This window comes from Pseudorasbora parva, chromosome 8, assembly GCF_024679245.1.
Source record: "Pseudorasbora parva isolate DD20220531a chromosome 8, ASM2467924v1, whole genome shotgun sequence".
Classification (NCBI taxonomy): Eukaryota; Metazoa; Chordata; class Actinopteri; order Cypriniformes; family Gobionidae; genus Pseudorasbora; species Pseudorasbora parva.
In genome coordinates this window covers 37,064,224-37,087,646 of record NC_090179.1, presented here as the reverse complement: position 1 = coordinate 37,087,646, position 23,423 = coordinate 37,064,224, and the positions used below count along the sequence as shown (strand labels likewise).

At 38.9% G+C, this 23,423-nt stretch overlaps 1 protein-coding gene across 1 annotated transcript in view; it reads left to right on the top strand.

Moving 5' to 3' along the window:
• The window catches only part of hip1 (huntingtin interacting protein 1), a 45,430-nt gene that overhangs the window by 19,194 nt on the left and 2,813 nt on the right, over nucleotides 1–23,423 (top strand). The window contains 31 exon segments of the mRNA XM_067451110.1: nucleotides 3,474–3,537; nucleotides 4,306–4,448; nucleotides 5,135–5,191; nucleotides 6,301–6,381; nucleotides 7,090–7,166; nucleotides 7,298–7,359; nucleotides 8,328–8,387; nucleotides 8,390–8,452; nucleotides 8,455–8,466; nucleotides 8,976–9,040; nucleotides 9,313–9,381; nucleotides 9,966–10,109; nucleotides 10,191–10,288; nucleotides 10,404–10,476; nucleotides 10,612–10,795; nucleotides 11,804–11,892; nucleotides 13,129–13,245; nucleotides 13,357–13,458; nucleotides 14,514–14,708; nucleotides 14,912–15,059; nucleotides 15,166–15,252; nucleotides 17,154–17,261; nucleotides 17,765–17,901; nucleotides 19,228–19,338; nucleotides 19,444–19,502; nucleotides 20,274–20,367; nucleotides 20,442–20,542; nucleotides 21,266–21,371; nucleotides 21,459–21,582; nucleotides 22,771–22,832; nucleotides 22,908–23,031. Of these exon segments, the coding sequence (XP_067307211.1) occupies nucleotides 3,474–3,537; nucleotides 4,306–4,448; nucleotides 5,135–5,191; nucleotides 6,301–6,381; nucleotides 7,090–7,166; nucleotides 7,298–7,359; nucleotides 8,328–8,387; nucleotides 8,390–8,452; nucleotides 8,455–8,466; nucleotides 8,976–9,040; nucleotides 9,313–9,381; nucleotides 9,966–10,109; nucleotides 10,191–10,288; nucleotides 10,404–10,476; nucleotides 10,612–10,795; nucleotides 11,804–11,892; nucleotides 13,129–13,245; nucleotides 13,357–13,458; nucleotides 14,514–14,708; nucleotides 14,912–15,059; nucleotides 15,166–15,252; nucleotides 17,154–17,261; nucleotides 17,765–17,901; nucleotides 19,228–19,338; nucleotides 19,444–19,502; nucleotides 20,274–20,367; nucleotides 20,442–20,542; nucleotides 21,266–21,371; nucleotides 21,459–21,582; nucleotides 22,771–22,832; nucleotides 22,908–23,031 (3,016 nt within the window).

The following is a 23,423-nucleotide window of genomic DNA, read 5'->3' as shown; positions in this document are numbered from 1 at the left end:
AACCTATTAGACACTTAATTACTGTAGCACTATTTCTATATGGAGCTGACACAAGCTTGTTAAGCAAAGCATATGTGACGGACGATCTGCAAACATCTGCGCTGTGAACCATTCTGACAGTCATGTTGCACGGAACTGCCGAAGGCACAATATCAATCAAATCAATAGGATCTTAGACAGGAGTAATGCACTACAGGGATATTAAGGCCAGCTGTCCTCATGTGACCCATCTGCCTGGAGAGGAGACTGTAAGGAAATAGCTCTCCTCATATTGAGTGTTATCTTTTAACCCACGCTGCTCCATGATTACACAGGCTGGGATGTTATGCAAAATAGTTAGTGGATAACTAATCTATCAAATCGTGCAACTGAACTTTGTTGTTTTTTAGGGTGGGTGGGTGAGGAATAGTGTGCTTGAATGTGAATAAGTTGCAAATAAGAATTTAGAAAAGAGAAACCTCTTGTTAAAAGAAATGTCATGTGCTACGAATATTTTCCTTAATACATTCCTACTTGGAAACATTTTAGTGAGCTCTATTCTTATTTTCAAAAAAGATTTTAAATAAACGCTACCTTTCAAAAGTTTGGTTTGAGTAGGATGTATATTTTTATTGTATTAAAGGAAGTTTATGTAAGATTGTGGCCAAAACTGGAATGCAATGTTGTTACATGGGTCAAACCAACAACAAAACCCTTTTATTTTGTGTTGAGGCCAGTGAAAGCTCTGTCAGGGCAAGTAAAAATTTGAATCACTGGCCCAAACAATCTCGAGCGCTGAGCCCTGTTATTTTATGAAGTGGTTATCACTTCATCTTATCATTCGCCCATGACTGTGAGAGAGATAATGGGTCTGGGATGCCAGTAAATTCTCTCGCCAGTGCCAAGAGGCCTGGGCAGCTGGCACTACTCATTCACACAGACGACAAAGTCTCAGTGTGAACAAATTAGGTCACACCTCTCCTAACACTAGCATTCTCTTAGGCTGCCATGTTTATATAGTCCTTTATTTTTGAAGGTTTTGATGGATATTTGTTGTCATTTCTACTGATCTCGTTTTTATAGACTTGATGGCTCATGGACTGTTTTAGTCATATGTTTATCTGGGCTGAATGCATCATTGGTTGTTGGAGAGGGATGGAAGAAACCTAATGCCTTTTTTAGCATAAGCGCATTGGCAAAAAAATTCTGTTGGGTTGGTCCAGGGTGCGTATTACGGCAGGGTTTGGTAAAGGTTTACCTCTAAATATGAAGATGCATTTGTGGCCATTGTGTAATTCGCACCCCAGGTTGGTCTATGAGAATTTTTCCAACCTTCTTCATCCTTTCCCTCATGCTTGAAACACAGCTGTGACTTAATGAGACTCTCATTCCATGGATCTATCTCGTCTACACAAAGCCATGCCTTGTCACCTTTAACAGTGTGTCTGGCAGCAGAAGCTGACACAGGGGATGAAGACTGAACACTGTGTGTGTACAACAGCACTTTTATATGCACTACAACGGCATTCTCTCAGCATCCATGCCAAACTTTCCTGTCAGGATGATCCCTGGCCTCTTCAACAAAAATAATTTTTGCTCCAAAGCATATGCATCAGTTTCAAAACCTACACAAAAGTTTGGGGTCGGTATGAAAAAATTCAATTAAAAGTAAAAGCAGTAATATTATGAAATATTCATGACAATTTAACCTTTTAAATTAAACTTTAATTAATTTAAAAGCAGTAATATTATGAAATATTCATGACAATTTAACCTTTTAAATTAAACTTTAATTAAATTTGTAATGAATGTAATTTATTCCTGTGATCCTTCAGAAATCATTCTAATATGATGATTTGCTGATCAAGAAACTTCTTATTACCAATGTTGAAAACAGTTTTCATGGAAACCGCGAAGCATTTTTTAACAGGATTCTTTGATGAATTTAAGGTTCAAACAAACAGCATTTATTTGTAACCATTTAAAAAGTCTTTAGTGTCACTTGATCAATTGAACGGATTGTTGCTAAATCAAAGTATAATTTTTACCTAAAAAATTTGCACTAACCTCAAATTTTTAAATGATAGTTTAGTTTAGCATATTGCTAAGATAACGTGATGCTCTAAGCATAAAAATACATAGCACACATATTTGGTAAAAAAAAAAGTTCATACCTTTTAATTTAAAATCATTTAAAATAGTAATTTACTATCTTGCATAATTTTATGGTTATTCACAATCGATCATGGAATTGACCGCTCTGTGATGGATACATGCAAACACTTTTTGGACAGCTTGTGCATCACAAGGACACTGCAGTAGCCTTTTAGAGCTGCTATTTTAGAAGTAAAGTGTTTGTAGAGATTCTGGGATTTAGAGGAAGTAAGACTGAGAATCAACTGCCACACCTTAATAGGCTTATGAAACCATTTGCATTATCTGATGGGCCGGTAAAGGGTTCATTACATTCAGCTGACCATGACTGAATGTGTGATTCTTGTTTAAAAAGGAACACTGTTTATGCTGTGAAGGTACCAAGAACTGATGGTGGTTTGGCATGACAGGAACAGGAAAAAGACAGTATGTAGAGAACATTATGGCTAGTGCTTTCTCAATACCTCTCTCCAGTTTGTTCTGATCTAGAGCTCTCAACGACATGAGCATGGTATATGGTTAAGAGATGAATCATAAACTAGCAGGATGCTAATGCCAAGTGCTAATAATATTTTAGGTCATGCTGCCTCTTAAAGGGGTTGTTGCATGCGATTTCACTTTTTTAACTTTAGTTAGTGTGTAATGTTGCTGCTTGAGCATAAACAGTATCTGCAAAGTTACAGCGCTGAAAGTTCAATGCAAACGGAGATATTGTCTTTTAAAGTTATGGCAGTTTATTGCCTACAAAAACGTCTGGTTTGGACTACAACGAGCTTCTTCCTGGGTTGGTAACATCATAAACCCTTGCTAGTCTCCACAGATTTGACTTCTGCCCGTAATGGTAAGGGGCGTGGCGTTTCCGGACAACCTGTGCTTGGCACTTCAGCCGATAAAAATACAGGAAACTACATTTGGCCATCTAACCAATCTAAGACCATTGCGTTTTTCAGAGGGATGGGCTTCACAGAAGCAGGAAGCAAACGAGCCATTCAAAGGACAGTGGAGACAGCGGTGTGGAATAAAGGAAAAATATAAGAGAAAAAATTGTCGTAAAAAAAGAAGTATTAAGACATGTTATACTGCGCTCCATAAACACAACTAAGCCTAGAAAAAAAACACGAAACCACCCCTTTAAACACTCCTTGAGCCGAACTTCATTAGTATTCAGTGTGGTTGTGCAGCGATGGTTAAAGTTGCTCAATAAGGCTCCAGTGAAACACTAAAACTCACTGTTTCCTTCAGCACACAGGAACACTCTTCTGCTATGAGTTGCTTTTTAATCTTTAACCCTGAACGAAGGGCCCAAAAATGAATTTTCCTTCTCTCTTTCTCTTCCACAGGCAGTGAGCATCAACAAAGCCATCAACACACAGGAGGTGGCTGTCAAAGAGAAACATGCCAGGAATATCCTTTTGTTTGCGTTACCCTGAAAGATAAATACTGTATTTAGGAATATGAGGATAGAAGAGAATTAAGAAGCATATTTTGCAATGAATAGGTAGGTGGCATCACCTGATAACCTCAAAATAGCCAAAATCGCAATTTGCTGGTTATTGGCATCACAAATAACTGCTATCTATCTATCTATCTATCTATCTATCTATCTATCTATCTATCTATCTATCTATCTATCTATCTATCCATCTATCTATCTATCTATCTATCTATCTATCTATCTATCTATCTATCTATCTATCTATCTATCTATCTATCTATCTATCTATCTATCTATCTATCTATCTATCTATCTATCTATCTATCTATCTATCTATCTATCTATCTATCTATCTATCTATCTATCTATCTATCTATCTGTCTATCTGTCTGTCTGTCTGTCTCTGTATGTCTGTCTGTCTGACAGAGATATATCTATCTGCCGCTCTGTATCCATCCATCCATCCATCCATCCATCCATCCATCCATCCATCCATCCATCCATCCATCCATCCATCCATCCATCCATCCATCCATCCATCCATCCATCCATCCATCCATCCATCCATCCATCCATATACTAGGTATCAGAATACTGGACAGACCAAGTAATCTGCCAATATTTGGCCACTTAAAGGTTATCAGCATCTGGTAATTGAGCATCTGGATTAAGATGATTCAGAGATGCAGACTTTAAACAGCATGACCCTCATTTTTGTCCTTGACTACGGTCTTCACCATGCATATTGGGCACGCATCATGAGAAGGGGGCTCACACATTCTGGCTTGCAGTCAACCGCCTGCCCCTTTCCAGCAATGCAGTGCTCTGCTGGAAATTTTGCCACGTCTTCCACAAGCTGCTGAGGGACGGCCATCCAAGCGTGAGTACACACAGCCATATTATCTCTTACGCGTCTAATTCCACCTCACTCTCACGTTCTCTCAATCTCTTAGTCTCTTGATAACTCTGCCTCTCCCTTTGATTAATTAATTTTTCTCACACACTCAAAACAGCTCCCCAGAGTAAACGCAGCATGCATCGTTGACGGGTGATGTGTGTGTAATCCATATGAGCTATCCCACATTGACTCTCACAGCTCTGTTACAAAAAATATAATCAGCTGTCTACTTAGACAGCATTTTAAGACACCATAGACACACCCCTGAATTAAAGTCTGTTCAAAAGACTAAAATATAAAATATCTTAAATTGTGTTCCAATGATGAACGGAGGTCTTACGGGTGAGGAATGACATTAGGGTGAGTCATTAATGACATAAATTTCATTTTTGGGTAAACTAACCCTTTAAAATCTGAGGTCCCAAAAAATGGACAGACAAATGAATCTGTCAATATTCGGCAATACCAATAACAGATTCTATTTTATTTTGAGGGTAATATCATGAGGTATCTATTCATTATTTTATTTTGAGTTATCTCATTTGAGGGTAATATCTTAGGGTTTATATTTATTTATCATTATCATTATTATTTTTTAATTTCATTTATTTTTTATTTAAATAAACTCTCCCTGTCTAAGCTCTCCTTGTCTTTCTTTGTCACCTCAGGTCATTAAGGACTCCATGCGGCACAAGGCTGACCTAAACGACATGAGCAGGATGTGGGTAAGTGCATGAACACAAGTTTTGTAGCTGCTGGTTTTAATGATTTCCCACTAAAACAGAGGCTCGCTCAATATAGCGCTGTCATTATTGAATGTGGCCTTGTCAAGTTCCCTTGAGTTTCCATCTCATTGTGGAAACTGTCAGTGTATCAGTCGACAAGTCATTTCGTTATTGCTGATTGACAGCTGAATAGCTTGGCATTCTGTTTATGAGTCAGACACACTAACCTCAGCACAGAGATGATCTGTAATTAGCTAATGATGATGTGAGCATGCGTTTGTCACTCGAGGAACGCTTACAGAACTTTGCTTGTTATTAGTTTACCAATCAAACATCCTTGATATCTTGTGAAGCTCAATTCAAGTTGATATATCTAATAGATCAGACAGTATATGCCAAATCATATTTTGGTTATTTCTTTGTTTAAACCAATATATATTTAAGCAGTTAACTGTTTCTCTCACATAGCATATATATTATTGTGTCCCAGATGCAAAGAGGGAGCTCATGGAGCTGCGAACTGAGCAGCTTTGAGACTCTGAAAACATTTTTTCACTGATTAATTGTGCAGCCCTAATACAGTGAACTGTTAATGCAATTTCATGTTGATTTTAACTTGATTGTCTGCCATGGAAGTGCTTCTGATGCAGTTTACGATCAGCTGTGTATTGGCAGCCAAAAGGAATGATCAGATGGAACTGGATGCTGAGTTGCATCTTTTGTTTACTGGAAAGAGCTTTAGTTGGATCCCTTTGAGTATTCGCTGATTTAGGATTAGTCTCAGTAGAAACATTTCCTGCGAACAACTCTGTCCCCTTCCTGTTATGTCGTCACAGTAAGTGGTGAAGGGAACAGGAAGTGAAAGAATGAGATCATTATCTTGACATGCAGCTGGCTCTATTATGTGTGTACACAAACATGTGAACAAACACACACAACCTGACCTTAATCTGCCCCTAATGACTCATACTTTGAGTGGTGAAGTGATGAGCTGAGAGTGAGACAAGTACTCATTAGCTGCTACTGTGGCTTTAGAAGGGAAACGACATCATTTCCTTTTAAAGCATTCTGTGTTTTTCTCGCCCTTACACTTCGTTCTCTCTTCTCAGGGTCATCTGAGTGAAGGCTATGGGAAGTTGTGCAGCATCTACCTCAAACTGCTCATCACCAAAATGGAGTTTCACATCAAAGTGAGTGACTGAGCCCTTGAAGTTGATTTAAGCAAAACATCCATCTTCTAACTCTCCTCCTCACATCTCCTCTCTTTAATTTCCAGACCATTTCAAGTCTTTATTCAGAGCTCACAGATATTTTGTGTTCCCATCGTGGTGGGTAACGCATATCAACACACAAGCCAATATGGCGGGTTATGATTAATATACATGTTCTATCACTTGGCATGGCATCGCCATCAGAGCCCTTCCCCTAAAAGAAGCTTTTGCTACTCTGGCTTTTCTAAATGCCACGTCACATACGTTTTTCAATTTAAATACAAGTACAATGATTTGGGACAAATATATGTACTAATTGACTTAGATCTAATCATCTAATCGCAATTGCTTTCTCAAGCCTTTAAAAAAAAATTTTTTTTAGGCAAAGCAAGGAACATATAAAATAACAATAACCAGAGATAAGAACAAAGGTAAAGTAAAACAATTATCAAAAGAATAAACAGATAAGATGGGGTGCAATCAGTCGGACATACAGTGGTACAGTGCTCATTCAGTAAATGCACAGGTAAATAGATGTGTTTTAAGTCTGGATTTGAATGTGGCTACTGTTGGAGCACATCTGATCTGTTCAGGAAGCTGGTTCCAACTGCGGCTAGCATTTAAACTCTTTTAAACTCTGTGCTGTCAGACTCACAGATATTACATTTATCCCACTTGCTTTCCCAGAATCCTCGTTTCCCAGGCAACCTTCAGATGTCAAACAGACAGCTTGATGAGGCGGGTGAAAACGACGTCAATAATTTGTGAGTATTGCTTTGTTTCTCGCAAGCTTTGTATTTTCTCAGTCTGTTTTATTAAATAAAGCTCCAAAATTGCTCTGTTTGTTTGTGGGATGGGACTTAATCATGTTTCCCTTTCCTCTCAACACGAGTAGCTTCCAGTTGACGGTGGAGATGTTTGATTACTTGGAGTGTGAGCTGAATCTTTTCCTCGGAGGTAAGTTTAAGGTGGAGTGCAGGTGTTTGAACATCAGCAAAGTCCTTTCACTTGGCGGGTATTTTGGTTGTCCCACCTGACTGCTATTTTCTAAGTAGGTAGTAGGCAGACATGTATAGCTTCAGTCTACTTGAATAGAGAAAGACTGATATCTGTCAAAATTATATTTGAAGAGCATGTCAAGTGAACAATAAAATGTGTCTTTTTTTAAATCTCAGATCAGACTAAAAAGGTGCATTCTAGAGTAAAAAAAAAAAGAAAGAAATGGGGGATATCTCTTTTTTGTAAAGATCTATCTGCTGAAAATGCAGTAAAATCTAGCTTGAACACTGATAGATATCTGTGTGCCCGTGCTGGAAGCATAAGGGAGTGTTGTTGGCTGAAACACAGCTACTTGGCACAGGAAACCACACCTCTGTGTGCTTAGACGACTGGGTCTCACAGGAGCCTGCATCACTGATCACCAGAGAGACGGACGGATGGAGGGAGGGAGGGAGGGAGGGAGAGAGAGAGTATGGGCGTGAATGTGAATGAGAAAATGGGCAATGAGAGGGATAAATTGAGAAAAACAGCATGTTGAAGGGACTAGAGGGATTGAGGGATTCAAAAAATCAAGGATTGTAATTTAGAGATTAAGAATTAAGGCTTTTTAGAGTACTTTCAATATAGTTTTAATTTAATTAAATAAATATAATTAATTAATATCCTTTTTCAGCAATGTTAAATATAGCTGTTTGTGAATGTAAAGGTGTCATGAACTGGCTTTTAAAAATAATTATACTGTTGTCTGAGGTCAACTAATGACGTTTGTGTGGTTTCTAGGTAGATGGATAGATGGATGGATAGAAAATGTATGATAATTTATAGTAATATTTTTGTGATGGAGAGTGAGAGTAATTATTCTATAATAAAAAAAATGTGTATCATAATGGAATGATGGTAGTTTTTTGATGTTTGTTTCTTCACAGTGTTCAGCTCGTTGGATATGTCTCGTTCTGTGTCAGTGACAGCAGCGGGTCAGTGTCGTCTGGCCCTCTTATACAGGTCATTCTGGACTCTAGTCATCTGTACGACTATACTGTCAAACTGCTCTTCAACTCCACTCCTGTGAGTCCATCACACACACACACACACACACACACACACACACACACACACACACACACACACACACACACACACACACAGGAACATAAAGTAGAAACCACCAAACTGACCCCACATTTCAGTCTGCCCATAGTTGAGGAAACACCCTGGAAAGCTTTAAAAAAAACATTATTTTTCTTAAAAATAATAGATACTATTATTGCACTAATAACTGCAAGTGTAATTAGGTCATGCTCTTAGGTTAATTTATTATAATTGTTGTAATTATTTATTTATTTATTTATTAATTCGATTTTTTGGGTGGAAAAGTTGTAATTATGTGTTTGTGTTGTTTCTTTGGATATTATAAAACAATTTAAATAAAATGGAATTAAAAAAGAAAAGAAAGATTGATCAAGTTAGTAACTAATTGTGGTAGGAGTTAGTGGAGGGTCATTTTCTTGAGCTTTTCCTGGTTTGTGATGGGTGTTGAGCGGCTCTCTCAGTCCTCTTGTTCTTGTGTCTTCCAGGTCTGCCAGCAGATACTCTACAGGGCCACAGGGATCGCTTCCAGGAGCAGTTAAGAAGTGAGTCTGTCAGTCACTATCCAGTCAGAACAGCTGACTTAAGTCACACAGACTATTTCAAATGCCACTATTTCAAATCTTTTGCTCTCTCTCTCTCTCTCTTCTCTCTCTCTCTCTCTCTCTCTCTCTCTCTCTCTCTCTCTCTCTCTCTCTCTCTCTCTCTCTCTCTCTCTCTCTCTCTCTCTCTCTCTCTCTCTCTCTCTCTCTCTCTCTCTCTCTCTCTCTCTCTCTCTCTCTCTCTCTCTCTCTCTCTCTCTCTCTCTCTCTCTCCAGGGTGAAGAGTCTGTTCTATCGCTCCAGTAACCTGCAGTATTTCAAGAGACTGATTCAGATCCCACAACTTCCTGAGGTGAGACTCCTGCATACCAAACAGATTCCTGCCTGACCAGAAATACAGCTAGTGGAAAGAAGTGATGTAACTCATTTACATATCTGGCTGCTTAGTTTGTTAGCTTAAGGATTTTTAAGTCTATGACAATGCTTCAAGCTGTCCTATAAAACAACATCGATTTTTCTTATATTTTAATGGCATTTCTTATAATATAAATTAACATTAAAGAAAAAGTGAGCTATTTTTTGTTATTTGTTTTGAGCATTTTGACCAACCCTACATGATGACATTGGCTCAACCAATGGTCTCTCCTTTTCTCTCCATTTCTCTTGGACCGACTTGTAAGACCGACCTGCTCCATCTCTTCCATCTCAGATAGGGGTACCCAAATTTAGAATCAGGCAGATAGGGATCTGTTTATCACCATTTTTTTTTTTTTTAATTCTCTTTACAACTGTTTTAATTATCCTTTTTTAATTTTTAATTCTTACACATGGTATTCTTATTTCTTATGCATATGTTATCACTATTTTAATTAATTTATATGTAAAGCACTTTGAAATGCCATTGTGTATGAAATGTAAACTTGCCTTGCCTTACAGAATCCGCCAAACTTCCTGCGAGCATCAGCCCTGTCCGAGCACATCAGTCCGGTGGTGGTGATTCCAGTGGAGTCTTCATCCCCTGAAAGTGAACATGTAGTAGAGACAGAAGACCTCGTGGACACGGACATCCCACCTTTACCGGTACCACACACAATCTCACTGTCCAAAGCTCTCATGTATATTTTCTTTAAACTTGAGCATCTAAAGATTTATCTCCATTAGAGTGTTGTGGACAGCAAATTCGACGACCTTTTCGGCACCTCAGCCGCCACAGACCCGTTCAACTTCAACAATCAGAATGGCATGCGCAAAGATGAGAAGTAAGACTTGAAGATACTGGAATATAATTAATAATAGTAAAGAGCTCTTTGAGTTTATAAGATCGTGATGACATGATGCAGATTACGATGACACGAATCTGTGTATCCACATCAGAGACCGCTTGATTGAGCAGCTCACAGCAGAGCTACAGGCCCTGAAAGATGAGCTGGAGTCTTTTAGATTGGAGGTAATGAGCAGGAGATGAGAGCAGATGATGTAATGGGATATATATATATATATATATATATATATATATATATATATATATACACCCACACAGTACGTAGTATATCTCAATAATGATTTTTTTGGTCTTTCTCAGAGTGGCCGTCTTTGTCAAGCACTACGGGGGCGTGTGAATGAGTTGGAAGCAGAGCTTGCAGAGCAGACTCACTTGAAGCAGCAGGCGTTGGGTGAGAGCGAGTTCCTGAGGGTGGAGCTGGACGACCTGCGCAGGGTCAAAGAGGACACAGAGAAAGAGCAGCGCAGCCTGAGCGAAATCGAGAGTAAGTTTGGTATCGGTTATATGTTACAAGTTACAATATTTTTGTCAGAAAAAGTTAAATTGAAATGTCTTATTTGAAATATTGTATTTAAAATGAGACATTCTTGTAAAATTAGCCAGTTAGTATTTGTGGCGGGGTGGACGAGCGAGAGACACGGGAGGAGTGAGCGAGACCAGGGACGTGATTGTGAAAGTGTCACCTGCGAGAGACACCTGTCTCGAGTCCTCATGAGGGAGCTCGGAAAAAATAAATAAATAAACAAAACGAACGCGGGCAGCCCTTCACAGACGACTGCCCGTGCACAATTAATAAAACGTAAACAAAACATGACAAAAAGTCCAGGCCTGGTCCTCTCTCGTCCTTTACTGGTTTCGCTCTCCTTATATGCCTATGAGCTCCCTCATGAGAGGACTCGAGACAGGTGTGTCTCGCAGGTGACACTTTCACAATCACGTCCCTGGTCTTGCTTGCTCCTCCCATGTCTCTCGCTCGTCCACCTCGCCACAGTATTCAAAGGTCTTGGATTGATATCAGTAATTAAGGGCTTCACTACAAATCATTGCTTTGTTCCTCTTTCATAAATCAAAAAGCAGGCTTTCCTTCTTCTTTGGTTTATTTAAACTAACTGGTTCAAAACTGTTGCTATTTCTGGAATGTCAGTCATCCTTTTACTATCACTATACAGAAGCCCTTAGCACCACTGAACACTGTGGATATTAAAGGGCTTTTCAGAGTGCAGAGATGCAGGACAGAGATGGATGTTCTTTAGACTCTCTGGAGCTGGGGAACATAGCCAGAAGGAACCCCAAGCCACAGCAGCCACCAATCAAACACTAATAAACCATATAATCTACAGTCCAATTCACCAGACGACAACATACAAAGGCCTGTGCTGACGCTCTTAGTGGTGCTAACTGTTCTGTGACACAGAGAGCAAGGTCTGAGGCTTGTGTTTTTGATAATGGATATATGAATTCATTATTGTATTTATGTTTGTTTTTTTGGTAGGAAAAGCACAAGCAAATGAGCAACGCTATACCAAGCTAAAGGAGAAATACACAGAGCTAGTCCAGAGCCATGCTGATCTGCTAAGAAAGGTAAATTGATGTCCTAACATCTCCATTCAGATAACATGCACTGGCTGTATATGGATATATTTAATTTATGTGGATAAATTAAGCATATACCATTTATCTTGTTTAACACATCAATTGCTATATCCAGCAAAGTAGACCTTCTGATTGGAGGGTGATTATCACAAACATTTTCTGCAAGCTTTTTTCATGGTAAATGTAAGTGTCTTTCCAAAAAAGGACACTTAGAGTCTCCAAAAGGACACCAAATAACCAAATGTTATAAGGAGTCCATATAATTAATAAATTTATGCACACCAAAGTACCCATTGAAACACTTCAGAAAACACCCTTCAGAAATCAATAGTATGATTTTTGAGTAAGGTTTTGAATTAATGTCATGCATTAAGGTTATAGCCACTCAACATTTTCACTGGCCACAATTTTGACATTGATACCATGGGGAAAAATGGCATTATACGTAGATATTTTTAAAAGTATCTCACAATTTATATTAGTATATTATTTAAATTAGTATATTATTTAATGCAGTATTTTTAATTAGTAATTATATTATATTAGTATATTAGGCTGCTGTCACTTTAAGACCTGATGCCACATACCCATTATACATATAGCCAATATACCTATACCTAATGCATTTTTATTGAAAAATGTATATTATATAAAATTTAACCCACCAAAGTGGCTAGTAGGAGTGACTGTGTTACACACCACTACTAAAATGTGAATGTCAAGACCTGTATATGTTTATAAAAATTAACTTATGCTGTTCAGTCACATTTTTAGTGGAGAAAGATGTTAAAAACTGTAGCTGATATTTGCTTCCATGTAATTCATCATGCTGGAAATGGATGGGTCTAGCGGATAGCGTTGTGGGACACAATATCTCACTCAGCGAACTTGTTTTGGCAAATGCAGTCGGAAATCTGTGTTTTCCATGAAGTTGGAGAATTTGCATACTGCTTGCTTCAGCTTCAGTGTCAAGGCCTGTCAGTAAACCTGCAGGTGGTTATTTTCTCCTCCAGAATTTTTTCCCAGTAGATTCCATTTCTTGCACAGATGAAACTTGGCACTGTGTTCCTCTGCCACTCTTAGGCCGTCATCACTCTCGCTCTCATACAGCAGCACACTCTGATCCCAGAGCCATCTGACAGTGGGTGCCACGTTCTTGGGAAAGGAACTGGGTCAGCCAAGAGTTTGAATGTAATAAACTGTACATATCTATGTGTTTCTCAGAACGCAGAGGTGACTCGTCAGATGACGGTGGCGCGTGCCGCCCAGGACGAGGTGGAGAATGTGAAGAAAGAGATGCAGGACAGATTGAGAGCTGCTCAGGACTCTGCCAGTCAGCAGGTTGCACACAAGCCACATACACACACACTTTGTACACACACTCCCTCTGCCTGATGTATCCGTAGTATGTTTGTCTTACACGTCCCTATCCTCATGTATGTGCACGAGTAGGAGAAGGCTCAGTTAGAGCAGCTTCAAGCTCTACAAGCCGAACTCATGTCCAGCAGAACAGAACTAGAGACCCTGAAGAGTACCGTCACCTCCTCCCAACAGGTGGGACCTTACCCTCCTCCACCCATTATTCTCTTCCTCTTCACTTCTGTCATGAATCTTTCTCCACTCCTTGTCGAAAATAAAAGAAGCATAATAAAATGTCAAGCAATTCTTGGCAAATCTTCATGCTTTAGCTGCACGATCCTGGAAAAACATTGCGATATTTACTTTTTCTGCAATATACATGACCAATACAGTAAACATGAATACAAGTAATTCTGATTTTTATTGTGATTTATGGTTAAAATACTAAAAAAAATAAGTATTGTAATATTTTAGCTGTTGTACTATGAAATGAGAAATTGAGTATTTAATAAAATAATTTACATTTAATGTACAACTTATATTATAGTTCTAACATTGACATCTTAATTCATTTTTTTCAAACATTAAGCCATCAAACTTTTATTTTGACGAGTTTGATGGTAAATTGATGTATGCGCTGTGGGTTTTTTAGATTGAAACTCAGCCCTTTGCATGTGGGCAACTTGTGGTCCTGTGTTTTCGGCTTCTCTGATTGGCTTGATTCACGGTAAATTAACCAAGCTGTTCTTAGAAGCTGAAGGACTGTGTTGTGGGCTGCACGCACGTGACATTCGCACTAAGCCATATCGATTTTCAGCCCTACTTCACGCTCTTCCACACGTCCCTGTTCATCTCTCGGCCCACCACAGGATCCATGTATCAATGTCTCTGCGATTAGTCCAGTGCAGGTTGATATGGTGATTCTGTGCTAGCATGTGTGGTGCTAAATTACCTGAGTTGATGTTTCCAGACTGCATGTGGGAGTTAATATGTAACCCTGCCTCCCTCCCTCTCTATCCCACTTCCCTCTGTCTCCTACAAACCTGCTGCAACACCTCCACTGCTGACTCAAATAAAGACAACTGTGTATTAACACGCATTTAACATCTTTATCATGACTGTATCAGTTCACTTTAATGTAATGCTTTATAGAGTGCTGTAGGGATGAAGTATGTTTGTAGGCCAAAACCCAGAAACGAGTGCATTTTACAGATGGGTCTCATTGAACTTTATTCTCTCTTCTCGTATAGTCAAGTGAGCAGCTCAGTACTCAGCTGTCTGCTTTAGAGGCTGAGAAGGTGGGGCTTTTGGAGACTGTTTCTCAGAAGGAGGCGGAGTTGGTAAATTTGGGAGTGGAGTTAGAACGTGTACAGAGCAGTCTGACCAATGAGAGAGAGAGTGGTGTGAAAGCTGCCGAGGCCCTGCAAAACCAACTCAATGAGAAGGTGGGATATTGATTGTTTACTATTCATTTTATTTGTTCAATTATGGTTAATTGTTATGTAATTGTTTAGATTACCCATTCAAATTCTCATACCAGAAGAAAAAGGCTGTAAATCTGCTAAAAGTTTTTTTGATTTTAGGAGGAAAGGGCTAAGTGACGTCATGGAGTCTTAAATGCCTGTTTTGATTGTATTTCTGCCTGTAGGAGAGTCGTGAGCAGGCTTTGGAGAGCGAGTTGGTGTCTCTGCGCTGGGCGGCTCTGCGGGCAGCTCTAGAGGAGGCGGGGAGGATTGTACAGGACAGCCTGAATCAGCTGGAGGACCCTGCACACATCAGCTGCACCAGTTCAGCTGGTCAGTGACCAGCTCAAATTACCCTCATGTCCTGACAACCCTCACATGATGACACATACAGCTACGAGAGCGTAATTAATATTAAAGGACCTTCTTGTGTGTGTAGATTACCTGGTGTCCAGGTGCCAGGTGGCTCTGGAGTGCGTGGAGAGGCTGCAGTCGGCCAGGGATGGCTTTGTATCAGATAACACAGGTGAATTACACGTACATACACTCTCATTTTCCTTCTCAACTACCGTTCATTAATGTACCATTCACTTCAACAGTGTTGGGAAAGTGTCTTTGAAACTGGAGCTTGCCAAGATATGAAGTTACACATAATTTAAAGTAGTTAAATAACATTAAAGTTAGTCTATACTGAAATAGTAATTAGCTACGTTGAAGCTGCGTAAGATGACAAATGTCTTTTAGATAATTCTCATTGTGTACTACCATGTAAAAGTTTGTAATTGGTAAGATTTGTTTTTGAAATAAGTCTTATGCTCGCCATGGCTGCATTTATTTGATCAAAAATACAGTAAAACAGTAATATTGTGAAATATAGTTAAAATTTAAAATAAAGTTTAAATGTTTTCTACTTGAATACATTTTAAATGTAATTGTAATTCATTCCTGTGATAGCAAAGCTGGATTTTCAGCATCATTCCCAGTGTTCAATCACATGGTCCGCCAGAAATCATTCTTATATGCTGATTTGCTGCTCAATAAAACATTCTTAATAATTCTTATTATTATCAATGTTGAGAACAGTTGTGCTGCTTAAATTAATATAATCAATTTATACTATAAATGTGTTTACTGTCACTGATCAGTTTTTGCCCGGTTTCACATACAATGCTTAAGCCTAGTCCTAGACTTAAAATGCATGTTTGACCTGTTTTAACTGAAGGCAACTTGCATGACATATTTATTCAAATATGTTAGTGCCACTGTCTTGTCTCAAGATGCACACCAAGTAATGTTTTTTTCTAAGGCATATTTATAAAAGCTAAATGCCTAACCCTGCCCTAATCTAAGCCCTGTCTGGGAAACCATGCCTTAATGCATGCTTGGAGAATAAAAGTATAAATTTAGTTAAAAAATACGTCATACATTTTTTTATTTTATGTCTGTGTCTGTGTCTGTGTCTGTGTCTGTGTCTGTGTCTGTGTCTGTGTCTGTGTCTGTCTGTGTCTGTTTCTGTGTGTGTGTGTGTGTGTGTGTGTGTGTGTGTGTGTGTGTGTGCTTGTTTTTTTGAAATATCAGGACACCAATGTGTGTAATGACATGGGGATGACATAGGTATTACAAGGAGAGGGTGAAATATGAGGACATTACCCATTTTTCAAATGGCTTATCATGCAGGATAGGATGAGTTTTTTTTTTTTTTTTGAGAAAGAAAGAATGCAGAATGTTTCCTGAGATGGGTAAGTTTAGGGATAAGAGGCAGTGTAGATAGAAAATAGGGTTTGTACAGTATAAAAATCATTATGGCTATGTGTGTGTAATTTATAAATTTCAGGTGTTCAAGTGTTACATCATTTACACTTACAACATTTAATTTTAACATTTAATTAAAAAAATGTAGGTACACTAAAGCATTCATAAGAATTTTCACATTTTTGCCAAAAGTAAATTGAAGAACAGAATTAATTGATTACCTCATTTGGAGTTTATTTTCTTTACAACAAACAACAAAATGTGTTTTCTTTACCATTGGAACAACCTACAGAGGAGAACATTCTGTCTGGTTCGCATGCTAGGAAAGCTGTGTGACACATCTGTGATGTAGTGATTTGTCATCCTACATTGCTACCTGTTGGAAAAAATGTCTCTACGGAAAAATCCACACTATTTTGAAGACAGTTGAGCTATTTTCACACTACTGAATATTACTTCCATCACTGTTCTCCACTCAGCATGCACGTTTAAAAAAAAAAAAAATCACAATGATATAAAGATAAAAATCCATTAGTAAAATGATTACAGTCTACCATGTATACATTCAGACACCATTTCATCACTTTTGAACAATTAGTCAGTTGTGATGAAAGGCACTTATATGATCATGCTCTAACTGTTTCACACTGATTTTCACACTGATGTGTGTCATAGATGTGTCTGGACTGGTGCGGGCGGTGACTCAGTTTGCTCACCTGGTGGGCGATGTCATCGTGCAGGGCAGCGCCACCTCCCACATGGTGCCAGTGGAACAAGCTGACGGTAAGCACGAGACGTCAGTCACCCAGGCGCCATGAAAATGTATTCAAATGAGCTTTTGCATGCACTTCCATAAAGAAACATTCATTGTGCTTTAATACACTGCATCGACCAATCAGCCTCCAGAAACAGAGTTATCTGTCTGATCTAGGCAGCATAAATGTCTTTTCTATTATTAAACTGCTTCATATTTTACGATACCGCCGTATCCACATATAGAGAGACATCCAAAGTGAGTCAGTCTCCATACATCATGAAGGTCATTAGTGTCACTGCGGTTCTGTTAATAACTCCGTCGCCGGAGGTCTGGTTGTTTCGGGAGAGATGCTTGAAAGGAACATGACATAACTCAAAATGGCTAATGCGCGGTTCCCACACGCACAAGCGATCGCGTCATGACTGTGCACGGCAGGAAATGTGTGTCTTCCCGAGCGTATGTGGAGTGTCTGCAGGTGACAGATGGCTCGTCTGACTGCTTTCTCATTTCTGTCTTTGTGTGTGGTCAGCTTTGGCAGACAATGTGAAGGCGTGTGGCGCGGAGGCCATGGCGCTGCTTTGCCAGCTTAAGGAGCAGAAGTCTATGGGGACGGCAGACTGCAGCCGGCTGACGTCGGCACTGGATACCGTAATGGCTTTGGGCGAGGTGAGTTAGGTTGTTTTAGCATAATATATCAGTGGATTGAAAAATAGCAGCATGTTATTGGCAGAAAGAACAATTTTTAGCACTTTTCTTAAATTATTAAACTTGTGCCAAAGCTAGTATGGAGTAGTAATTGTTAACTACACACTGCATGCCCAGTGTTATTTTAATATTATTCATCAATTATTATAGTATTTATTAAAGGCACGATATGTACGATTTTTAGATTAAAATATCCAAAAACCCACTAGAACAATGTTTGTATTTTGTTGACCTGTGTACTTACATTATCGAAAACGTTTCCAACAATGTTTAAATCCAGAGCGATCAGCTATTTTAACCAATGTCGTTGCATGGCCTGTCAACGATGTTTTAATCGCGCTACCCTGGAAATACCGTAGACACTTTAATATATTTTGCATTTTATTAGACAGGTGAGCAACTGTTATACAGCGCAACACAGTAAGTCTTATTGTTTAAATCTCTTGTTTTCTTGATTCACCGTGAGTTAGGTTTTTACCATACGTCAGAGACAACATTTTGTCAGGTGGCTAACAGCATAATCAGAGAGAGCTTTCTCCATCATACAATATATTTTAACATGAATTGCATTTCATTTAGCAGCTCATTTCGTGATTCTGTTTTTATTAATATGATATTCTAATATCGATCTAGATTACTGCAAAGTGCAACAAGTCTCTCATGCCAGCCACAGAGCGAACGTACAGAGTAACATTAATACATAACGTTCAACACATTCAAATGTATTTAGTATGATTGTTTTAACCATCTAAAACAGCACTGCATTACTACACATACGCAACGAGAAGAGTGACAACAAGAGTGGAAACGGCCGACTGCAGCATAAGCGTAATAAAAGCTCAGAGATCAGTGTTTCGAGTTGGTCTCCCTCATTAGCATTTTGCTCTCAAGGGCTCTCCTGCTTCATACCACTGTAACATTAATAAAACTTTAATACATTCACTCATTCATGAATATGATTTCTACCTGAGTCCGTCCGATTACTTTCCATCGGCTGTGGAGATGGAGTCAAGACTACAACTCCAAAGATTCCACACTCATTTCCCCCCGTCATCAAGCTACGCCTTTATTTTGAATAAGTGACCTCTAGTGGCGAAACTTACATACTGTGCCTTTAATAATACTTTAATATATTATTATTATTATTATTTGAATGCATATTTTTAGTTTTAGTAATTAAAACTTTAAATACTTGCAATTGATAGTAGTATGAAGTATGTTCTTATGTTATCTTAAACACAACCTCATAGTGGAGAAATTCCTCTTATTCCTGTTTTCTCTGAGCAGAAGTTGCGTCCCCGGGGTCTGGAACTGCAGCAAGGGGAGCTGGGAGATCTGGTGGAGCAGGAGATGGCAGCCACATCATCAGCTGTGGAGTTGGCTGCCGCCAGGATTGAGGTGATCAGTCTGTATGCTTTTTTTCTGCCATACAGACAGATGTTTAATAAAACATGAAGCGCTCCAGTCTGCTTGCCTAATGTTTTCCCCTTTGCTCTCCAACAGGAAATGCTCAATAAGTCCAGGGCAGTTGACACGGGAATCAAAATGGAAGTCAATGAAAGGTCAGACTGACCGAGCCTCATGTTATCCATGCAATGCATATAATATTTTTAATTTCATTAGCGTTACAGTTACAACAAATATAGTTTACTGAATTTATTTAGGTGATATTCCTTATTGGAATGAAGTGTTGTCTGGCTATCACCAATATTAGATTGAACATTTGTCTGGGGAGTCTGCTCTGTATTTTCTACTGCACAAGAGGTGTGATAAACAAGCATAATTCAAATGACTCTGTACACAATTGGATAGTCCTTCAACCAATCAGACCAACAATCCAGGTGACGTACTTTGCAAAGCCGGTCGGTAGTAAGGCAAACACATCCTTCTTTTGTAGGAGTTGTTCCAGGGCAAGTTTCTGTTCTGTTTTTCAAATAAAACTTGCCTTTGAAACCTTTTAAAACAATTGCGACAGCGCCATTGACAAGCGGCATAAACAAAAAGCTACTTGCCCTCTCTTCTCTATCTTTATCGTCGTGTTAAACCCACAAATAGCGTGCCTGTGAATTAGCCAGTGTGTGATTGGTTCCCCCAAAAAGTGTAACAGAAGCAGGATAAATGAAATATACAGGTTCCTAGACTGAGCTGCTGGGCGAAATCAAATCGCCGGCAGAACAAGCTGGGTTTACCCAGTCTAGGTTGAGTGATCAAAATGTCTTAATGCTGAGTTTATTTCACTTGGACAGCATTGCACGTTTACATTCACCCAGATGCATTAGCATGCAAAACAGGCCTAGGAGTATTTAAATGTTGCTCTCTGTCGCCCCCTGCAGGATCTTGGCGTCCTGCACAGATCTTATGCAGGCCATCAAAGTGCTGGTGCTGTCCTCCAAAGATCTGCAGAGGGACATTGTGGAGAGCGGCAGGGTGAGCAACCTTTTTTTTTGTAGAGCAAAAAATGACGGAAACAGATGTTAATGTAGTTTGTACTGTGTTCACAGGGCGCCGCATCTATGAAGGAGTTCTACGCCAAGAATTCCCGATGGACAGAAGGTCTTATTTCCGCCTCCAAGGCCGTGGGCTGGGGTGCCACCATGTTGGTGTGAGTAAATACAGATAGTGAGAAAATTAAAAATCATTGTTGTTTTTGTAGGATGCTGTGGTGTAGTGATTAAAAATTCAATCCTATTTATTTTTTCCCAAATTATGTTGTATTTTCCCCCCAGATTTCTGTTTTCCATTTTAATGGCTTACTTACATTTTTAAAAAAGTCAAATATAATCAGTTGATTTCATAAAACGTATTAATAACAAGAGGGCCCTATGATTTTCAGAATTTCTGCGGTTATGTTTTAAAATAATCTTTTAAGATTAATTTTAAGATTTAATACAAATTTATCATCAAAACTGAGGTAATCAAATTAATTCCTGAAACTTGTGATCAAATGAAAATACAGTTCCTTTACAACAAAACATTGCATTTTTTGTCAAATAAACAGATTTTCTGTATACATTAAAACATAGAAAACACTTGATTGTATGATAATCCTTTAAAAATGGTCTTGTAAATTGATTATTATTATTACTTCAAGAAGTACATTTTATAATACAACAGAAAAAGCACTGGAAACAATTACTTTTGTTAAGTGTACATCCCTTTTTTTATTTCTTAACATAAAGTGCGCCTAAATTCCGTGGCATTCCGCATTTACAGTAAATTCCGTTTTAATGACTGGATTCTGTGATTCTGCCCAAATCATACACTGACTGATATATGAACCATCTCCATTGTGCAGCCTCCAGTAAAGTTATTTTTCTTCCTGCAGTGATGCTGCTGATCAGGTGGTGCAAGGCAAGGGCAAGTTTGAGGAGCTGATGGTGTGTTCGCATGAGATCGCTGCCAGCACGGCTCAGCTAGTTGCAGCGTCTAAGGTACAGCACCTACAAATCCACAGCAAAATTTGCACTTGAATTAATTTTAAAGCAATATAATAAAGCATAATCGATTTTATTTTTCAGGTTAAAGCAGACAAAGGCAGTACAAACCTTTCCCGCCTCCAGCAGGCATCCAAAGGGGTCACCCAGGCCACCGCAGGGGTCGTGGCATCAACAAAGTCCGGCAAGTCTCAGATCGAGGATACAGGTAAGGTCTTGCTAGGCATGTACAGCACATCCTCTTGTGTTTAAGGGCCTCAATTATTTTTAGAGCTGTAATGCTCATGTGGGCAGGTTTGAATCTTGCTTGTAGCATTTCCTCCATAAGGTTTTGTCCTTTTTCCATCGTTCATTACATAAGGGCCAAAAGTAACTAGTAACAGTGGTAGCAGCCTCATTTTGCTTCTCATTGACCTCCACAGTTACACTGCCCCATTTCACATTTAACTATAGCCATGGAAACTGGTTTATAGTGCTCTCCAGAGATACAGGAATGAGCAAGTCCACACACAGTCAGGCTTTTCTCCATACCAGCTGTTGTGTTGATGTACTACCCTGGAGGCAAAGGCATTTAAACAACATTGACCAGTCACATGGAGTCAGTGACATTGACATTGTGTCCTTTCATTCATTAAAAGCTTTGGATTCATTGATCATTATATCCAGAATGATATACAACTCAATGTACAGTTTGCAAATTTTACTACATGGATTACCTGATACATTTACTAAAACTGTCAAAATGTGATTCTAACATTATAACTGGATGCTTCTTGCTAATATAAACATGGAATGGAGATAGATGCAGTAGCGCTGATTTATTCAGACTGTTTGTGAAATTTAAGTCTGAAAGAATGATTTCAAATAATTACTGTTATTTCCTACATTATAAGTGCAGAGCATGTGGTTAAAGTTATGCACAGTTTGCGTAATCGTGAGCCGAAATGATAGATACTCTGCATCTGTAAATTTATAGAATATCCTCACGTGAAATATTGCGATAATATGCTATATTAGCCACATTTCCACCACGGAAACCATAGATATACGTATACATATCTATGGCCGAAACTTTCCCCAGGATCTAGGGACATTGGGGTGATACTTGGTATGTTTTGACAACAGGGACCAGGGTCTAAATGAAGTTCCTTTGCTTATTGAATTTTGATTGGTTGACGCTATTGATAGCCAGTAGCCTTTAATTGACGTAAAAGCCTGGTGAAATCATGACTTTCTTCTTTAAATTGAGAGACATTCATATTCTCATTTTAAAGAGAATCCTATTGAGGATTGTTCTTGTTTTCCAAAAACACTGGCGAACACGAACAATCCTCAATAGCCTGAAAGCTTATGAAATTTGATAAGTATTTAATGCTGAATTCTCTCTTTGTTTCAGACACTATGGACTTTTCTGCAATGACACTCACTCAGATCAAGAGGCAAGAGATGGACGCACAGGTGAGCGAGTGTCTACCTGTTGTCCATGTCTTTGTGCAAGCATGTGAACAAATCTGACCATTTATTGTGTCTCAGGTGCTGGTGTTGGAGCTGGAGACCCGGCTGCAGAAAGAGAGGGAGCGACTTGGTGAACTGAGGAAGAAGCATTACAAGCTCGCGGGCGTCGCGGAGGGATGGGGAGGGGAGGATGAGGATGAGGGTAAGACCCCCAGTAACACCAGAAACATGGACAACACAATTCAATTCACATTTATTTGTATATAGCACTTTTCACAATACATATCGTTTCAAAGCAGCTTTACAGAAAATGCATGCCTCTACATTACAATTTAAAGCGATTTGTTATCCGAGGAGACTGTCCAAGTTATGGATTTCTGAAGTACATATACAAATCACACAGTTAGCTAACAATGTATTAACAAACAATGTAATCATTTAAGGGAAAAACAATGGGCTCATTGAAGTAAAGAATACATGTTGTTAACAATGTTGTCTGACCATCAGCCAAAACTGCTTTTTAGGGCTGAGGATGGAGCAGCAAGCTAATTGGTGGTGCAAAGGGTGTGGTTTCTTTGCTTGTGCGTGATTCGC